The sequence below is a fragment of the Ochotona princeps genome, chromosome 15 (genome assembly GCF_030435755.1).
Source record: "Ochotona princeps isolate mOchPri1 chromosome 15, mOchPri1.hap1, whole genome shotgun sequence".
Classification (NCBI taxonomy): domain Eukaryota; kingdom Metazoa; phylum Chordata; class Mammalia; order Lagomorpha; family Ochotonidae; genus Ochotona; species Ochotona princeps.
This window is the reverse complement of record NC_080846.1, coordinates 19,784,046-19,800,092: the sequence shown is the minus strand read 5'-3', so window position 1 is coordinate 19,800,092 and position 16,047 is coordinate 19,784,046. Positions and strand designations below refer to the sequence as shown.

The 16,047-nt window shown below is 36.5% G+C and overlaps 1 protein-coding gene across 3 annotated transcripts in view; it reads left to right on the top strand.

Annotated features, from left to right (window-relative positions):
- Positions 1 to 15,661, top strand: part of TAFA2 (TAFA chemokine like family member 2) — a 395,137-nt gene extending 379,476 nt beyond the window's left edge. For 2 of the 3 annotated variants that reach the window (XM_004582983.2, XM_058673110.1), the window contains one exon: positions 14,833 to 15,661. In XM_004582983.2, the coding sequence (XP_004583040.1) occupies positions 14,833 to 14,844 (12 nt within the window). In that variant the 3' untranslated portion in view covers positions 14,845 to 15,661. Of the gene's footprint in view, positions 1 to 4,682; positions 4,856 to 14,832 lie in introns of those variants that run through there. The other variant, XM_058673111.1, reaches the window with a different exon arrangement.
- Positions 15,662 to 16,047: the final 386 nt, after the last annotated feature.

The following is a 16,047-nucleotide window of genomic DNA, read 5'->3' as shown; positions in this document are numbered from 1 at the left end:
TTCTTCATTACCTCCCAAAACACACACATAACCATCCACTCAATCCTACCATCTTTTCTGTCTTTAATACAGTAAACACCTTCTCTGTCTAAACAGAAAGAACTGAAGCTTTCAGGGCTTATGAAAAGAAGTTGCTTTTTTTCTAAGCTCTGTCCAGTCCAGAATCTGGGAATGAGGCCTTTTGAGGGAGGAAATAATGAATCCAGGTGTGTTACTAATAACTTCTTTGCATTTCCATTTTGTTTTAATCCATGAGAACAAGAATACTATACAGTTTGCCTAATGTTTATCCTCAATGGATAACATAGAATTACAATAACATTTGCTGGATAAACATATAAATGAGTAAACAAAGCTCAATGACTGAATCTCTGATTACTCTCCTCTTATTGTTGCTACACAGTGTTGATACTTTTTTTTTTAAGATTTATTTTATTTTTATTGGAAAGTCGGATATAGAGACAGAAGGAGAGGCAGAGAAGTAGATCTTCCTTCCAATGATTCACTCCCCAAGTGACCGCAACGGCTGAAGCTGCACCGATCTAAAGCCAGGCCCAGAGCTCTTTCCGTTCTCCCACATGGGTGCAGGGTCCCAAGGCTTTGGGTTGTCTTCTGCTTTTCCAAGCTAGAAGCAGAAAGCTGGATGAGAAGTGGGGCTCTCAGGATAGAACGGACACCCATGTGGGGACTTTAGCTGCTAGGCTACCATGCTGGGCCCTTTTGTTTTTAAAGATGTATTCATTTATTTGAAAAGCAGAGTTGCATCTATTTTCCAATCCTCTGCTTCACTCCCCAAAATGACCATAATGGCCAGCTCTGGTCCAGGGTCCTGGAGCTCCATCTTGGTCTCCCACATGGGTAGCAGGAGTCCAAGCACCTGGGCATCTTTTGCTGCTCTGCCGCACAGCAAGTACAGCTGCCAGGAATCCTCCATTGTGAGATGCTGACATTGTAAACGGGCTGAGCTTGCTGTGCCCCAAGAGATGTCTTAATTGCTTTGCCAAACTCACAACAAGCTTGTTGTTGTTGTTGTTGTTGTTATCTTGGGTCATTTGTAAGTGCTGTGGCCTCTTTCTAAAATGCCCTTCCCCCACTGTTGGTCTGATTGACTCTCCTCTTTGTCAACTTTCACTGAAGCTTCTCTTCCTCAGGATGTTTTCCCTGTCTGTGCCAACCAAAATTGCACATCTATTCCTCAAAAATCCCCTTATACTCCTTGACTTTATTTTCTGTTGGAATTGCCTGAAATACTGGGATATCTGTCTTACATCCATGTTGTTTGTCTGTCCTTCTAGGGTATCGATTCCACAGGGACAGTGATTTTTTTTCCCTTTTTAATTTTATGCATAGGAGATCGCCTTTCACTTAGTATGTGCTCGATAAGTATCAGTTGAAGGAATGGAAGAATTTGAAACTTAGTACATGTTTTACCGGATTTGAAGCCCCCCAAATGGAGATTCCATTACCCAATGACTCAAAATTTGCAGGTTCTTTAAGAAAGCTCGTTTAATTTATCTGAAGTTCAGTTTTCTGTGGAGTGGGGATAATTGTAATTAGTGACAGAGAAATCTCAATAAACCCAGTAAATGCTAAGTAGTAATGCTCTCACAGAACGATTCTGAGCATTTGACAAGAGAACACACATGTGAGCTATGTTGTCTCCTGATGCCAGCAACTGTGACCTGAGATTCCGATGGAAGCAAAGGGAGGGTGACACATTGCAGGTTTCCATGAGGAACAGAATGATCCAATCTTGCTGAAATTATAAACTAGACCAAAAGCCACCTGGGACTCTTCGGAAGCAGAAGTTATTATTGCATTGTTTTTGTTTTTAACACTCTAGTTAATGCAATAATAACTTCTGCTTCCGAAGAGTCCCAAGTGGCTTTTTAAATGTTAGAGGGGGAAAAGGTGAGGGGGTCAGATAGCCTGAAATGCAGATTTGGATTACCTGCTTCAAAGCGTGCATGTATGTGTGTGCATGGACATGTGGGGTGGAGCAAGGAGTGTTGGTGGTAGAGAATCAATCAGTATAGTCTTTGTTTACTGGCAATAATTACAGGAAATTTTATGCTAATTCATTTGTATCACCTTGTCTAGTGTCAAGTGAGCATGCTATTCTTAAGTGTGGAAAAATTGTCACCTATGAAAAACATTTCCTGACTTGTTAAGTCGCAGTATGGAAATTATGCTGGAGATGTGTACATTTGTAAACATTTAGGATAATTTAATACCAATATTGTTGTAATTGATATGCCATCCTCATGTGTTATGTTTCCATTTGGGTATTTTCCACATTCCAAGTGATTTATCTAATACCCATTAAAGCATCCCCGACTACTATTATATTATTGACTTATTATCTTCATAAATTAATTTGTTTTAAAATTCTGACCTTTTCCAAATGAGAAGAGATTTAAATATCTGAGATGTAAATATGAAGCTGAATGTTGGGATCCATGAATATCTAATTTCAAATGCTGACACCACATAATCCTGGGAGTACTCCTAGAAAAATTAAAACTGGAAGTATTAACCATTTGCATATCCCTTGCTGTTTACAGAAAATCCAATTAGTAGTTCTCAGTGTCCTTCTTTTGAGATTTTTAATTACTTGTTCCCATATTGATTTACTCACCCATTCACTCACCCTTTCATCTAGGTTACCTATCCATCCTTGTTTACTGTTTCACTTTTTAAATAGTACATTATTAATGCACCTTATAACGCTGCTTATTTTTGCTAATATTATTTGTGTTACTTTGTGGTTAGTAACAGAAGGAAGCAGGTAAATAATCATGTGAAGAAATGCATCTCATCGATAAAATGCTGTTTGGTGAATCATAAAGTGGTAACTAATATTCCTTTGGGCTTTGAAGTAAATGTATTTAAAGAAAATTGAAATGTATGCAATGATAAAGATCTGCAAACAAGCATATCAAGTCCTAGGAATATTAAACAGGCATGACCAGAGCTGACAACATGTCCATATTCATTGTGTGGAGGTTTTGGGAAAACGGGCATGTGAACCTGGAAGAACTTAATAGATCACGAGTAGGAGTATAGATTTGTTCCAGAATAGAAGTTATTGTAGATCTCTGTTCTCAGAATAATTGTAGCGAAGTGCAAGAGAAATCTCAAGGAACCATACAAGTCAGGGAGCTATTGCAATTGTGCAAACCAAAGCGAATAACAGCATTAATTAAGAAAGTGTAAGAGAGAGAGAAGGGAACAGATTTGAAAGATGACTAAAAAGTTACTAGAAGGTAACATATGGAAAGTATTATGTTATCCTCCAAATTTTAATGAGGATATGTTAAAAAACATCTTTCAGAAATGTTTCCAAGTTGTCGAACAAAATAAAGAAAGTGGAGACCTGGAAATGCATCATTAGATTATTTCCATTTCATGTATTGGATTTTCTAAGTTATGAAGCTCCTCAATTTTTTCTTAAACTCTATCCTTTATCTTCGTATATATGCCCAGTGCATATCTTGACACTGACCCACTTCATGACTGTCTTGGCTCTGATATGACTGGACAAAGTCAATTAGACTTGATGAGCAGAACATAAAATTTCAACTCCAGTTTGAACCATCATTTTAATAACACATATTCAAAACTGAAAATGATGCGAAGAGAGAACTATTGTTATTGTTTAAAAACTTGAAATCTTTCCAAGAATCTGGAAATACCATTCTATCTTAAGGTGTAATCTTTTCTCTGCTGTTAGGGTGGTTTGAACTATGCTAGTCACTCAAATTTATATAGGCAGTATTTTACTTTTCTTTTGGTTTGCACTGCCAAAATCCCTGCTGATCTGATTCTAAATTACAAATATCACTTCCTCATGGTTTGTAAATATATATTTTGTTACTAATATTGCTAAGTATTAAAATTACCCAAATATTTAAAGTTCAAAATTATGTTTTGATGCATTGGAAGTAATTTGGGAGAGAGTATCAAGAAAACTTTAGAAAGTTCATCTTTATAAAATGTCTTAAATCAAGCCTGAAAAATGCCCTGGACCGACAGAGAGAGTTAATGAGGATTGCACAATTGACGATACTTAGAAACAACAAAGTTGACTTGAAGAATGAATGCTGTGGGTGATCAGATCCATACTTTATTCAAATGATGTGGTTCCATGTAACAGCCTTAAAAATATATACAATTCAAGATCATGTCCTACCAAATTATATATTACTTACCAGCATGGATGTTCAAGCCACCTATCAATGATTAAGAATGTAAATATTAAATATTTAAATTCTAATTGAATAGACTTTCTAAAATTTGTTTACACTTTTAGCATAAAAACACTGTTGATTTCTGTGAATTTCATCTTAATTTTAATGATTTTTTTCCCTTGGGTTTATTCAGCATGCTTCTCAAAATATCCACAAGAAATGTTTATTATTCTTGCTTTGACTTAACATAAAAGATGTATTTTAGTTCCATTAATCTTAATTTTTTTCAAAAATTGAAAAGCAGTACACTCAGAATTTCTAATTCTCTGGAATCAATATAAAGCTACGAAGATTGTGAGCTTTTTGTAGAGGTAAAAGTAGTCCTTGTTCTCTCTTCTCTTCATGCTTGTTGAAATGTCCCTTTTCTCCCAGGCTTGCATCCTGTGATACTCTGTTACACAGTGGAGAACCTGACATGTGTTTGTTTCTTAGGCAAAGGTGTAATACTCTGCAAGTTTGAAAGGAGACATAGGAAGAGAAGGTTTCTGCTGTGCCTGCTGACAGTCATTGATTTTCTCACATTCAAAACCTATCTGGCTTCACATTGGAGCAATAGTTGTGGTGAATCCTAGTGTTGATCCCATTCTAAGGAAGGGACAGAGGTTTCTTTAAGAAGTACAGATTCCCAGTACCTATGAAACTGTGTCACATAATACAATGTAATTAATGAATTTAAAATAAAATTAAAAAAAAAAAAAGAAGTACAGATTCAAAACCAGCTGCAAAATGAGCTCCCATCCTGGTTCATTTCTCACAGAGCAGCAGGTGTGTACCCCATGGTAACAGAATTCGTGACCTAGTCTTTCTTATTGTTAACAACACCATTCTTAACAGAACTTATGACCTAGTCTTTCTTACAATACTCTTCTGTGGGGCTTTAACTTCAGGGGGAGCTAATGAACTTGATACAGTGATAGATAGGAATCAGAGAGCAAAGGACTGTTTCAGGGGTCAATAAAGAAAAGAATGATTTTTATAAAAAGTGGGGAGAGGTATCCTGTTTTGAATGGATGTGAGATTAAAACACTCTTATATTGCCATATCTAGTGTTTTCCCAGACTGGCTTACTACAGAATAGATTCAGGATAAGCAAAATATCACATGCAACAGCTTTTCTGTTTTACTTTCTCAAGAAGAGATGCATTGTACAAAATGTCAAAAAATATTCTTGGATCTTGCTCAGTGTACTACTCACTTATTTTGAAATTAGTATAAGTACTAAGCCATCAGTCTTTCATTTAATCTCCATAAACCAAAGGAAGACTGAGTTCTGGTCTAATGCTTCATTCATTATTATTATTATTATTCCATGATACAGTTCCATAGGCTCTAGGATTTCCCTTATTCTTTCCCTAAATCTTCCCTCCACCCCAGATTTCCCCCATATCATTATGATAGTATAGTCCTTCACAGTCAGTCATAAGTCCATCATTCTGCTATTGAAGTGTATCCTGACATTGCAGGCATGGACAATGAGAGAAAGTCCATCATCCTATTGTCAAGATACATTCAGTAGTTTAACTGGGAGTCCATCTTTGTTTTGTGAGTAGAGATGCACACTACATTGTACCTTCGTTATATATTAAATTGTCTCATGATGAATGCTGTGTCATACTTGTGTCTAAGAAATTGCAAATAGCTAGAATTGAAGATTCATATTTTGATCAACGTTGGAAATTTGAGACTACTGAATTGTGCTTATTATCACTAGAGAAACCCAAGGAGAATTATAGCTGGTGAATAAGGAAAAAGAACTAAAAGAAGTAAGACATGTCAGGCATGGCTATCTATGTTGTCCTATTCTTGAAAAAATGGACCTCAGGTTTGCAATTTCAGAAGAGTTTAAGAACAGCTGCACATAAAATGTTAACCCTTCAACTTAATTTTATGCAAAAACATAGGCTCAGAACTAAAGGAGCAGAACTCCAACAGTGCACTTGAATGCCAGCATCTCGAGCAGTGTCTTAACCAATGCACCACTTGCTCCAGAACATTTTTAATGTTTCTAAAAGGTTCTTTTTATATGTTGTTGTCTTTCACTGTATGTATGTGTGTGCACGTATATACATATACACATACATAGTGAAAAATTACACTATATACACTATATATGCGTATCTACACTGAAAATTATTTTTTGAAATTTTCCCTCATGCAGTAAATAGAATGTGTGCAGGACAACTGAGGAAAGGAGGCATATTATCTTAACAGACACATGAAGGAATTTAATAGCTACCCAAAGAGAACCATTGCATGCATTGTTTTGGTAGCAGTGAATGTCATCCAAAGAGAATTAGTTGATGTGCTTCTGAGTGGATGAATTGAACAAATGTCAATGCAAACAGTTGTCTGCTTCCATGGTTCACATAGAGGAGTTCATGGCAGGTGCATGGTACACCTTCAAAGTTCCAGGGAATAGTGAAGGTCCATCTGTTGAAAAGATTAGTTTCCAGGCAAGATCTTCATTTGCACAGCACAAGAAGCCAAATCCATTGACAGATGTTGTGTTTGTATACAGCTCATCAGCTCCGCATTCTAATGTCATGCTTCCGCCTCTAAGAATACTTACAGTCATGAATGTAGTGATCATGCCACTGATGAATTTGGATGATTAGAACCAAGTTTTCTCCCATTTGGAAGAGGTGCTTCTTAAACAAAATGACAGTAGTTATGGACTAAGGAATTATTAGAAATTCACTAAGTCTAGCCAACTTACTTGATGAATGAGAATGCTAGCGATAAAGCCCTAAAGTTAGCAGCTAGTTACACCCGTATAAACCCTGAGCTCCTGCCTTTCAGAATAACTGTGCTCCATTGCTTGCCTGCATGTGATGCTTGGGTTTCCTCCAGAAGTCAAGAGGGGTTACATGCCATGTCAAGGCAATCTATCCATTTCTTGTGTCCACATTGAGACTCATGCTGAGTTACACCTACATATCCAGAAAAACTGTATATTGTTTAAAGCAACATTCTTTTACTCATCCAAGGCTATTACAATTTTCAAGTATTTATCCAACAGAACACTGAAAATAGCTCCAGGTCATTCAGTGCACATACTGACACTGGCTGATTTAGCAAAGAGAAGTTCTTTAGCATCCTGAGTATTAAAATGACTGTTCAGGTTAATCCAGCACAGGAAGTTCTTTGAAGAGAAAATTGAACTGTTTTACGAATACAGTGAATTTCAGGGGACATAGAAATCACCTCCGTCAACATTAAAGTATAATATAGGCTTGAGTCCAAAATAAATGTCCAATGTTGATATTTATACAGATGTTTCATGTGTTACTGTAGACTTTGCCTCACCTCCAGACCTGAATATGATATGGCCAGTTTGCTCATGCATGAATAGCCCTGAGAGATAGATATCTTTTCTTCTGTAATACCTCATTCTATAAGGTGCTCTACGATGAGACAGGAACATTTATGAACACTTATGGCAATGTTTCTTGTGCTTAAGTGAGAAAACCTGCCACTGCAGTGTAATGATGTTTTAATTGCATATTTAGTACACAAAAAGTGAAGCAAGAGCTTAATTCATATGCTTTAATGAGCTACATTAAGAAAATATATTTGGGGTAAAGTACTAGTTATCTTCCAAGAAAGGTTAGGTTCATTCAAATCAATACTAAGGATTATGTAAATATTATGTTCTTCCTTTTTCTATTACTGAATAAATTTATTGGAATGTTCGTATTAAATTGTATGTATTTATTATGTTATTAAAATAGCCATATTAAAAACTAGCTATGTAGTAAATTTAAAGCTGTAACACCTTAGAAATGTTGTTACATTTTCTAGCTTTTCAGATGTCTAAATAACAAACATTTATCAGTCCAAAAGTGAATGTTCTTCTAATAACATTTTAGTGAAATCTTAACTATCTTTAAATGAAATTCACTCTAATGTTCATAATGCGTTGTCTTCTCTGTTGTGTCTGTGTAACTCATTTTAAATTCACAGGATTATAACACTCAGTAGTTCCTCATAACAAGATATTAATAACTGTATTGAAGAATAAATTACAAGATTTACATTGATGCTGTACTTGGCAGCCATTTCACAAATTTACATAGGCTGGCTAATTGAAAAACTGAGATTCAAAACCTGTCTGGGATATGGAGTAGAACTGAAATAAAGAAAAACTATCAGCGGACCCATCAATGAAGAATATGGGAATTTGAAAATCTGCATTTGGATTTGTTCTAACTGTACCACATTAATTTTTTTTTCAGCCCAGATAAAGCATAGTGTAAAGTGTCTGATGGCAGCTGGTCTATTAGAAAGAATTGAATTGTGGGTCTGAGAAAACAAGTAACATTTGCTCAGACATAATCAATGATAAACTTGTGCATTTAATACATTTAGTCATCTAAAAATCTACACATGGCTGAATACTAATAGTTAACAAGTGGCAAGCTCATTAAGTGCCTTGCACTGTTCCAAGTACTTGATTCACTAATTCATTTACTTGTTAACTCACCTAACTCTATGATGTAGACTCATCATTTTTTTACCCCAAATCACATGGTGTTCAGCAAAACTGAGCTCTGAACTTGGACAGCAGGATGTCCAAACATAATCTTTGTCACCACTACTCTCTATGGCCTTTTCTGAGAAGGTTATAGTCTCAAAGCCAGCCAAAAGAGTGGGACTCCATTCTTTATCTGACTATTATTATTAATAAGCTTAAGAGAAGAAATAACTCGCTAAACCATACAGAACATGGTGTCACTGTGAGCATATGCAGAGAAACAAGAGGTGAACTCCCCTCAGCAGGTGTCATGTGTCACCTTTTGTATTTGGCTTGTGAATATCCACTGCTGCCACCTGCTAGTATTTAAAAGGCATTCACTAGGGCAGACACTTTCAGGGATTATCAGATTGACTCATAATAGCAACTGTATGAGGGCCAGTAATAATATCATCCACACAAGACACCTGTGGAGACCAAGGCTCAGGGAGTTTCAGTAATTTACTCAACCCCATAGTGTTTAGAAAATGATAAGGCAGGGATTTGAACCCAGGAAATCTGCCTACATAGCTCAGACTATTTATCATTATGCCTCTTGCCACAATATGCTGTCTCCTACTGATAACCTAGTCAGCAGGACTTGAATAGGAGAAAAGGAATTTTAAACTTTATGACTATAAAGATTTTAAGAATTTTGTCAGTTGGGGACAAAATCAAGTTTTAAATTTCCTTCTTGCATTCTAATGTATTTTAACTTGAAGGTACGCAGAGGAAATTATATAATGTTCAAAGTGTAAGATGAAGCAGTTTAAAATAATTGACTTCATTCAATTTGAGATTTAATAACATATATGCCTTTTAACTAATTTTATTTTCTCAAATTAGGTGAGTAACCTTAAGATGTGATTGTAGCATGAATTTGGTGGGAACCTAATTAAGACCCTGAATAGGTATGTTAGATTGGGACAAATACATACTCTGATTTTACATTTTAAAATAACTAAATGATAGGACTTTGAATGGTCTTGTCATTCAGAAATCATGAATGTTTGAGGTTTCATATATCTATCTATATCTATTTATATATCTCTATATAATACTTTGATTTGATCAGTTCACAGTTTACACATGTGTTAAAACATTGTACTGTGCCCCACATCCATGTGTCAATTAAAGTAAAATAAAACTTAAAAAAGAAAATCAATGCTTTTGTTTAATGCTTGCAGATTAGCCTGCTAGATAATTTCCAAGGTAGCTCGGTGCTTGTCACTAGAGAAGCTATTGTTATGTTCTTATTTTTGAATTTTGCATGTGTTCAGCAGCTTAGTTGTCTCAACCTTGCTGGTGTGCAGCACATACAAATAAGATTTACAGGGAAAAGAACAGCTGTGTAAAATATTGCATTGGTAAAGCAAATTTATGGAGACAGTGATTATAGCACATGAGGCTCAAGCACAACCACAATGATCGTAGGATGACTATGCTCCCTGATGTAGTGTTTCATATCTATTGCCCTTAGTGTATGTTCATGGTAGTAAGTGCTATTTCCCATCCTGTAAAGCTGATTTTATTTCAACATCCTGTTTCAAGTTACTGAAAACTTGCCGAAAATCCTTTTTAGAAGGTGAAACTTTCACTGGCTTCTTCCAGAAAATATGGCTTGAGTCAAAAGAGTAGTCTTTGAGTCCTAAAATGTGGCAATGCATAGTTTGGGGTCTACCAGTAGTATATCAGGATTCTAAAAGGGTCTCTAGAAGTTACTTAATAAGCATTTAAATCATTAAAGGTTGATACTTGAGGTTTAATTGTGCTATTGTTTTTACACTTATTTGAGAGGAGAGAGAGAGAGGAGAGAGAAATAATTCCCAATGCCTGCAATGTCCTAGGCTAGGCTGGGGCCAAGTAGAGTTGCTTGGGAACTCAGTGCAAGGCTCCCAAATGAATGGCAGGAACCCACTTACTTGAACTATCATAGTTTCCTCACAACATCTGCATTAGAGGAAGTCTTGTGTCAGGTTCTGTAGTCTGGAATCGAACTCAAACTGTTAGGGCATGCAGGCATCTTAATCAGGCGTCATAATCAATAGATTTATCAATTAACCCTCAATAACAGTTTCATTTTCAAATGCTATTTGTGGGGGCTGGCATTGTGAAATAGTGGATTAAAATGCTGTCTGCAATGGCAGCATCCCATAAGAGTAGCTCTTTAAGTCCTAGCTTCTCTACTTCTCAACCTTGCTAGTGATCTTGCTAGTGGTCTAGGAAAAGCAATGGAAGATGGCCCAAGTGTGTGGGCTCCTGGCATCCACATGGGAGGACCTGGATGAAACTTTTGGCTTTGACCTGACCCAACACGGTCCATTGCAGCCATATGGGGAGTGAACCAGCAGGTGGAGGATGTCTTTCTGTCTCTCCTCTCCCTTTCTCTCTCTACAATTCTGACTCTTGAAATAAATAAATATCTTTAAAATAAAATGTGATTTGGATGCTACTTTTTAGGTGATTCAAACTGGTAATAACATAGATACATCCAGAATTAATTCTGTTATACATATTTTTCATGATTTAGAATAATAAAAATAAAATAATCGATATCGGTTTTCTACTTTGAGCAATAGACAAATCATGTTTCCCTTTAACATAATTCGTTACTGATAATCCCATTTCACAGTTTAGAATACAGAATTACTAATTCTGTGATGTGGTAAATGACAATACTTCCATTTTGTATTCATACATAAATAATGTGACTGAGGATAAGTGAAAACTATAACCACATATTGTAAGGAATTTCCTTTCCTCACACTCATGCCTTGTGAGAGTAAGCCTGATTGGAGGATCATTTGGTTGCGTATTAACAGAGATGGTTTTGGCAATTTCCATGACTATTGTCTAGCAAATTCAGAAATAGAGATCTTTGGTTTTGCCATTTCATTGGGTACAGATGTGGATGTTAGCAGGGAGGATCCTGATATGCGCTGATGCGTCTTTTTGCTTGGACTCTGTGTTGAAAGAGACAAATCATTAGTTAATGTTTGTTTACATTCCTTCAATGCAGCCCTCTGAGTGTCTGTAGTGTGATCTTTTCATGTTCCTTTGAGTTATTTTCTTATTTATTTATTCTTTTGATTTGGTGTCTGGGAAGTGTTCATCTTCCCTTGAAACTCCTGGGTGGTTATTTATTTATTAAATTATTTATTGTTTAAATTTTGTGCTTTTAAAAACAACCTCATTCTAAAAGTTTTATTTTGATAATCATTCAGTGTTGACAAAACTAGATAGTTTCCTAATCTTTATAATTCTTGACCATTACACTCTCACAACAACACTGAGAAATGAGAAGTATTCTCACTGTACATATAATAGAAAACTGAGAGATTTAGAGTTTGCATGAGTCACCCAATGTGACAAGGCTGATGTCCACATTGGCTTAAATCCTGAACTCTACATGCTGAACCACAGCATGCACTCGAACCCAAACCAAGTAACTGAAACAACTAGATCCAAAACAGATTTCCCACTTTCATGCTATGTTAGAAGTGCTTTGTAGCCTGGTATTTTAAAAATCATTTTTATTATTTTCATGATGCAGTTATGTAGGCATAGAGACTCTCCCACCCCCCCTTCTGTATTTTCCCCCATAATCCTACAGTAGTATGATCCTTCAGCAACAGTACGTTAGGTGCATAGTTTGGGATCACATTGTCAGAAGATTGTATTACTTAGCTATCGGGTACTTTTATTCATAGGATGACAGTATGAAGCCACTGAAGTGTTCGTATATGTATATTGATATTGAAGTTTTCCCTAAAAATACTAAAACGTGCAGTAGCTTGGAAGAGTTGTAGCGAGGAGATGTGACAGTGTCACCATCCTAGTTCAAATGGAGACGGATGATTAAGCGTCGAATGTCTGAGTAACACAAAGGTCATAGCAAGGGCTACTGTTGTGCAATAGCAGGAAAGCTACCACCTGCAATGGTGTCATGTGTGTGCCATTTCAAAACTATGCTGCTCCACTTCTGACACAACTTCCTGCGCATGCACATGGAAGAGCAGTGGAGGAAGGCCAGCCACAAATAGACATTCATTGTAACAATAAAGACGTTTGGGGAAAGGGGATCATTGCAGTAAGAAGAGAAAGAAGGAATGATTGTAAGATATTATTCTAATAACACAATGAATACATTACATGATGGGAAGGGCTCAGTTGACTCGTCCTCTACTGCAGGCACCAGCATCCCTCACAGGCACCAGCTACTGTTGCAACTCTTCCACTTCCAATCCAGCTTGCTAATTATGGCCTGGCAAAGCAGTTGGGGACAGCCCAAATCCTTGGGACCTTGTACTCACTTGGAGACCTAGAAGAGCCTCCTGGCTCCTGGCATCAGATTGGCCCAGCTCCCACCATTGAGGCCATCTGGGGAGTGAACCAGTAGATGAAAGATAATCCAATCTTTGTCTCCCTTCTCTCTGTGAAACTGCCTTTCTAGTAAAAGTAAATAATATTTTAAAATCAAAACCAAAAAACCATAACATTCTACTATTCAAGTGCATCATGGCATTGTAGGTATAGACAAAGGAAGGTAGTCTAGAATCATTGTCAAGGTATATTTAGCTGTTTCACTGGGAGTCCTCCTTTCAATCGGGGGTAGAGATGCTTACTGCAGTAAATCTTCCTGGTATGTATAACCTGCTCTGCGTTGTATAAAATATGCTAGATATTTCTATGATGATTATCTAGAAATATTGTATGAAACTAGAGTAGGATAAAAAGTCATTTTAGTGTGTTTAAATCTGTGCTTACTTATACAGTCTCTTTTTAGTTATATAAAGTTTATTTTTTAAAATTCAGCTGATAGAAATACAATATAGAATGTACATTTACAATGTTATGGAGGAAATGGAAGATATATTTGTAAATGCTTACAGTGTCTGTATTTGTGTGCATTTCTTCTTAGGCAAAAAGAAAAATGTGTTATGTAAGCAGGTTTTCTGCAGGTTGAGTATCTCTCATATGTCTCATCTAAAATGCTTAGGATCTGAAGTATACTGGGTTTTGCATTTTTAAAATTTTGAAATGTTTGTTTACACAAAATGAATTATATTACAGATGGAACCCAATTATAAATGTGAAATTCACTTATTTTTCATATATCCATTGTATACAGAAACCAAATGTCATTTTATATATAATTTCTTTGTGTGCCTGTGTTGACTGCAACCAGTCACATGTGGTCAGATGTAAAATGTTCCAGCTGTGACATCATGTTGGTGCTAAAACCATTTGGGGTTTGGAGGATTTCAGATTCACAGAATAGGAATATTCTACTGATACTATAAATTATGTCTAGCTTCAAAATTATCTGTAAAGAGCTTTCATACATAAATAATCAAGGTAATTACTCCTGAATTTTATGTCAATCCAAAAATAATTGCAATATTTCACTTGGAATGAATATCTAGGAAGGAATCTCCCATACTGACTGATTCCTTAGATCTTGGGCTTCAAGTGTTTCAATAGGACATGCCTCTTGCTTTTATGTAGTCATTGGGCACCATTCCTCCAATTCAGTTGTCATGTTGCTGTAATTGTTTATAGTGAATCTATGCCGAGACTAAATCATTTGTTCTCTTTCCTCCTCTCTCACTGTCTGTCTCTAACTTTCTAAATCAGTGTATTATTGTGTTTCTTATGTACTCACTCAATCTCTCTGTATATGCGAGTAGTCATATTCAAGGACTTCAGACCCTGCCGCCCATGTGGGAAACCCATGTTGTTTTCCAGATTTGACTTTAGCTTGACCCAACCTGGTCTGTGGCAGGTGTTTGATGTGAACCAGTGGATAGGAAATTTGTATTTGTCTCTCTAACTTTCAAGTAGTTAAAGTGACAAAAATTTCAATAATATATTCTGAAAAAATAATGAAGAGAAAAAACTGATATCCTTTATCTTTGTGAATATTGAATATTCAGGGCTCTTGGAATTCAAAAATATATTTGATAGAGCAAACACGTAAACATGTTGAATGACCTATTCTCATGATGTTTAGTTTTACAGTAAAATCCAAGTTATGAAATGTTGACTTTATTTTCTTGTTCTTCATAGGTCACCCATTAGCCAAGGGATAAACCAAGTGATCCTCAAGGTGAGGACACTGAACACGTGCATTGAAACTTAACTCCTGAGGTGATCTTGATGGAAGATTTTTATACCTGTCAGAAGAGGTGCTCCTGAGTCCATTATCCCACAGGATTCACAGGATTTCATGTCTCACGATTAGCCTTTGCTTGAAATCAAGACTTTTAAAAAAAAGACCGACATGAACTTCTGTGTCAAGAAGATGTCGTCGCAGTTGGACTGTGTTCCGTCTGGGAAAGTGTTGAAGGAGTTAGACGTTGCCATCGGCCGAGCTGGGCGAGAGTTGTGGTTTTCAGGATAAAGTCTGAGACAGCAGCCACTTTTGGGATTCTTGTCTACAGATGTGACTGCTTTTCTCATCTCTGAAATCGTCTCCCGTGTGCCCTGTCCTTCTGCTATGGCTGTGTCCCTGGATCCTCTATTGATTGGCTAATGGGACTGAACTGCTTTCCTGACATTTCGTTTGCAAACTTCTCCGCTGGCATGATGTAGACAGAGACCATTTTATTTGTACCCTGATCCTGGAGCTCTGAAAGCCTACATGTTTTAACATCTCAAAGTTGCTTTTCTTAAAGGAGTCGAAATATATATCCATTGATAATAATTATTGTTGGCGAGTAATAATTACCTGAATACGTCAATCACGTAAGAATGTATAGACAAGCTGACATGTTTCCCCAAGGCTAACAACACTACTACAGCTCTCTGCCAGCTGAATACGTAGCAGTTAGAACTGGATTGCCCTTCTCATTACACAATCCTTAGTACCTCTGGAGCACTCTCCCTTTCTGGTTTTTTCTTTAGTATTTTATGATTCCTTTTTTCTTTCAAAGAAATCAGCGGTGAGCAGTCACGTTAGTTTCAAAATTCGCCAGGAGCGCATGTACTGTTCTGCTTTCTTAGCTTGACTCAGATTTCTTCTCATATATTTTAAGCTATCCTTTTTTTTTTCCTTTTTAAAACACAATACCTTGCTCGATCCCAACGACTGTTTGAATGCTTCTGTATTTGTTCAGTCTGTGGATAGAATAAAGTGTTCATTTTCCATCATCTCAAATTTCTAAATACTGACTTAGAGTTGTCCCATTCAAACAGTTTCTTAGGCCAGTACTTTGTCCACATTTTCATAGTCACCTTAACATTTGTGATTTTCAGTTTTACAGGAGAATCCTATAAATATTT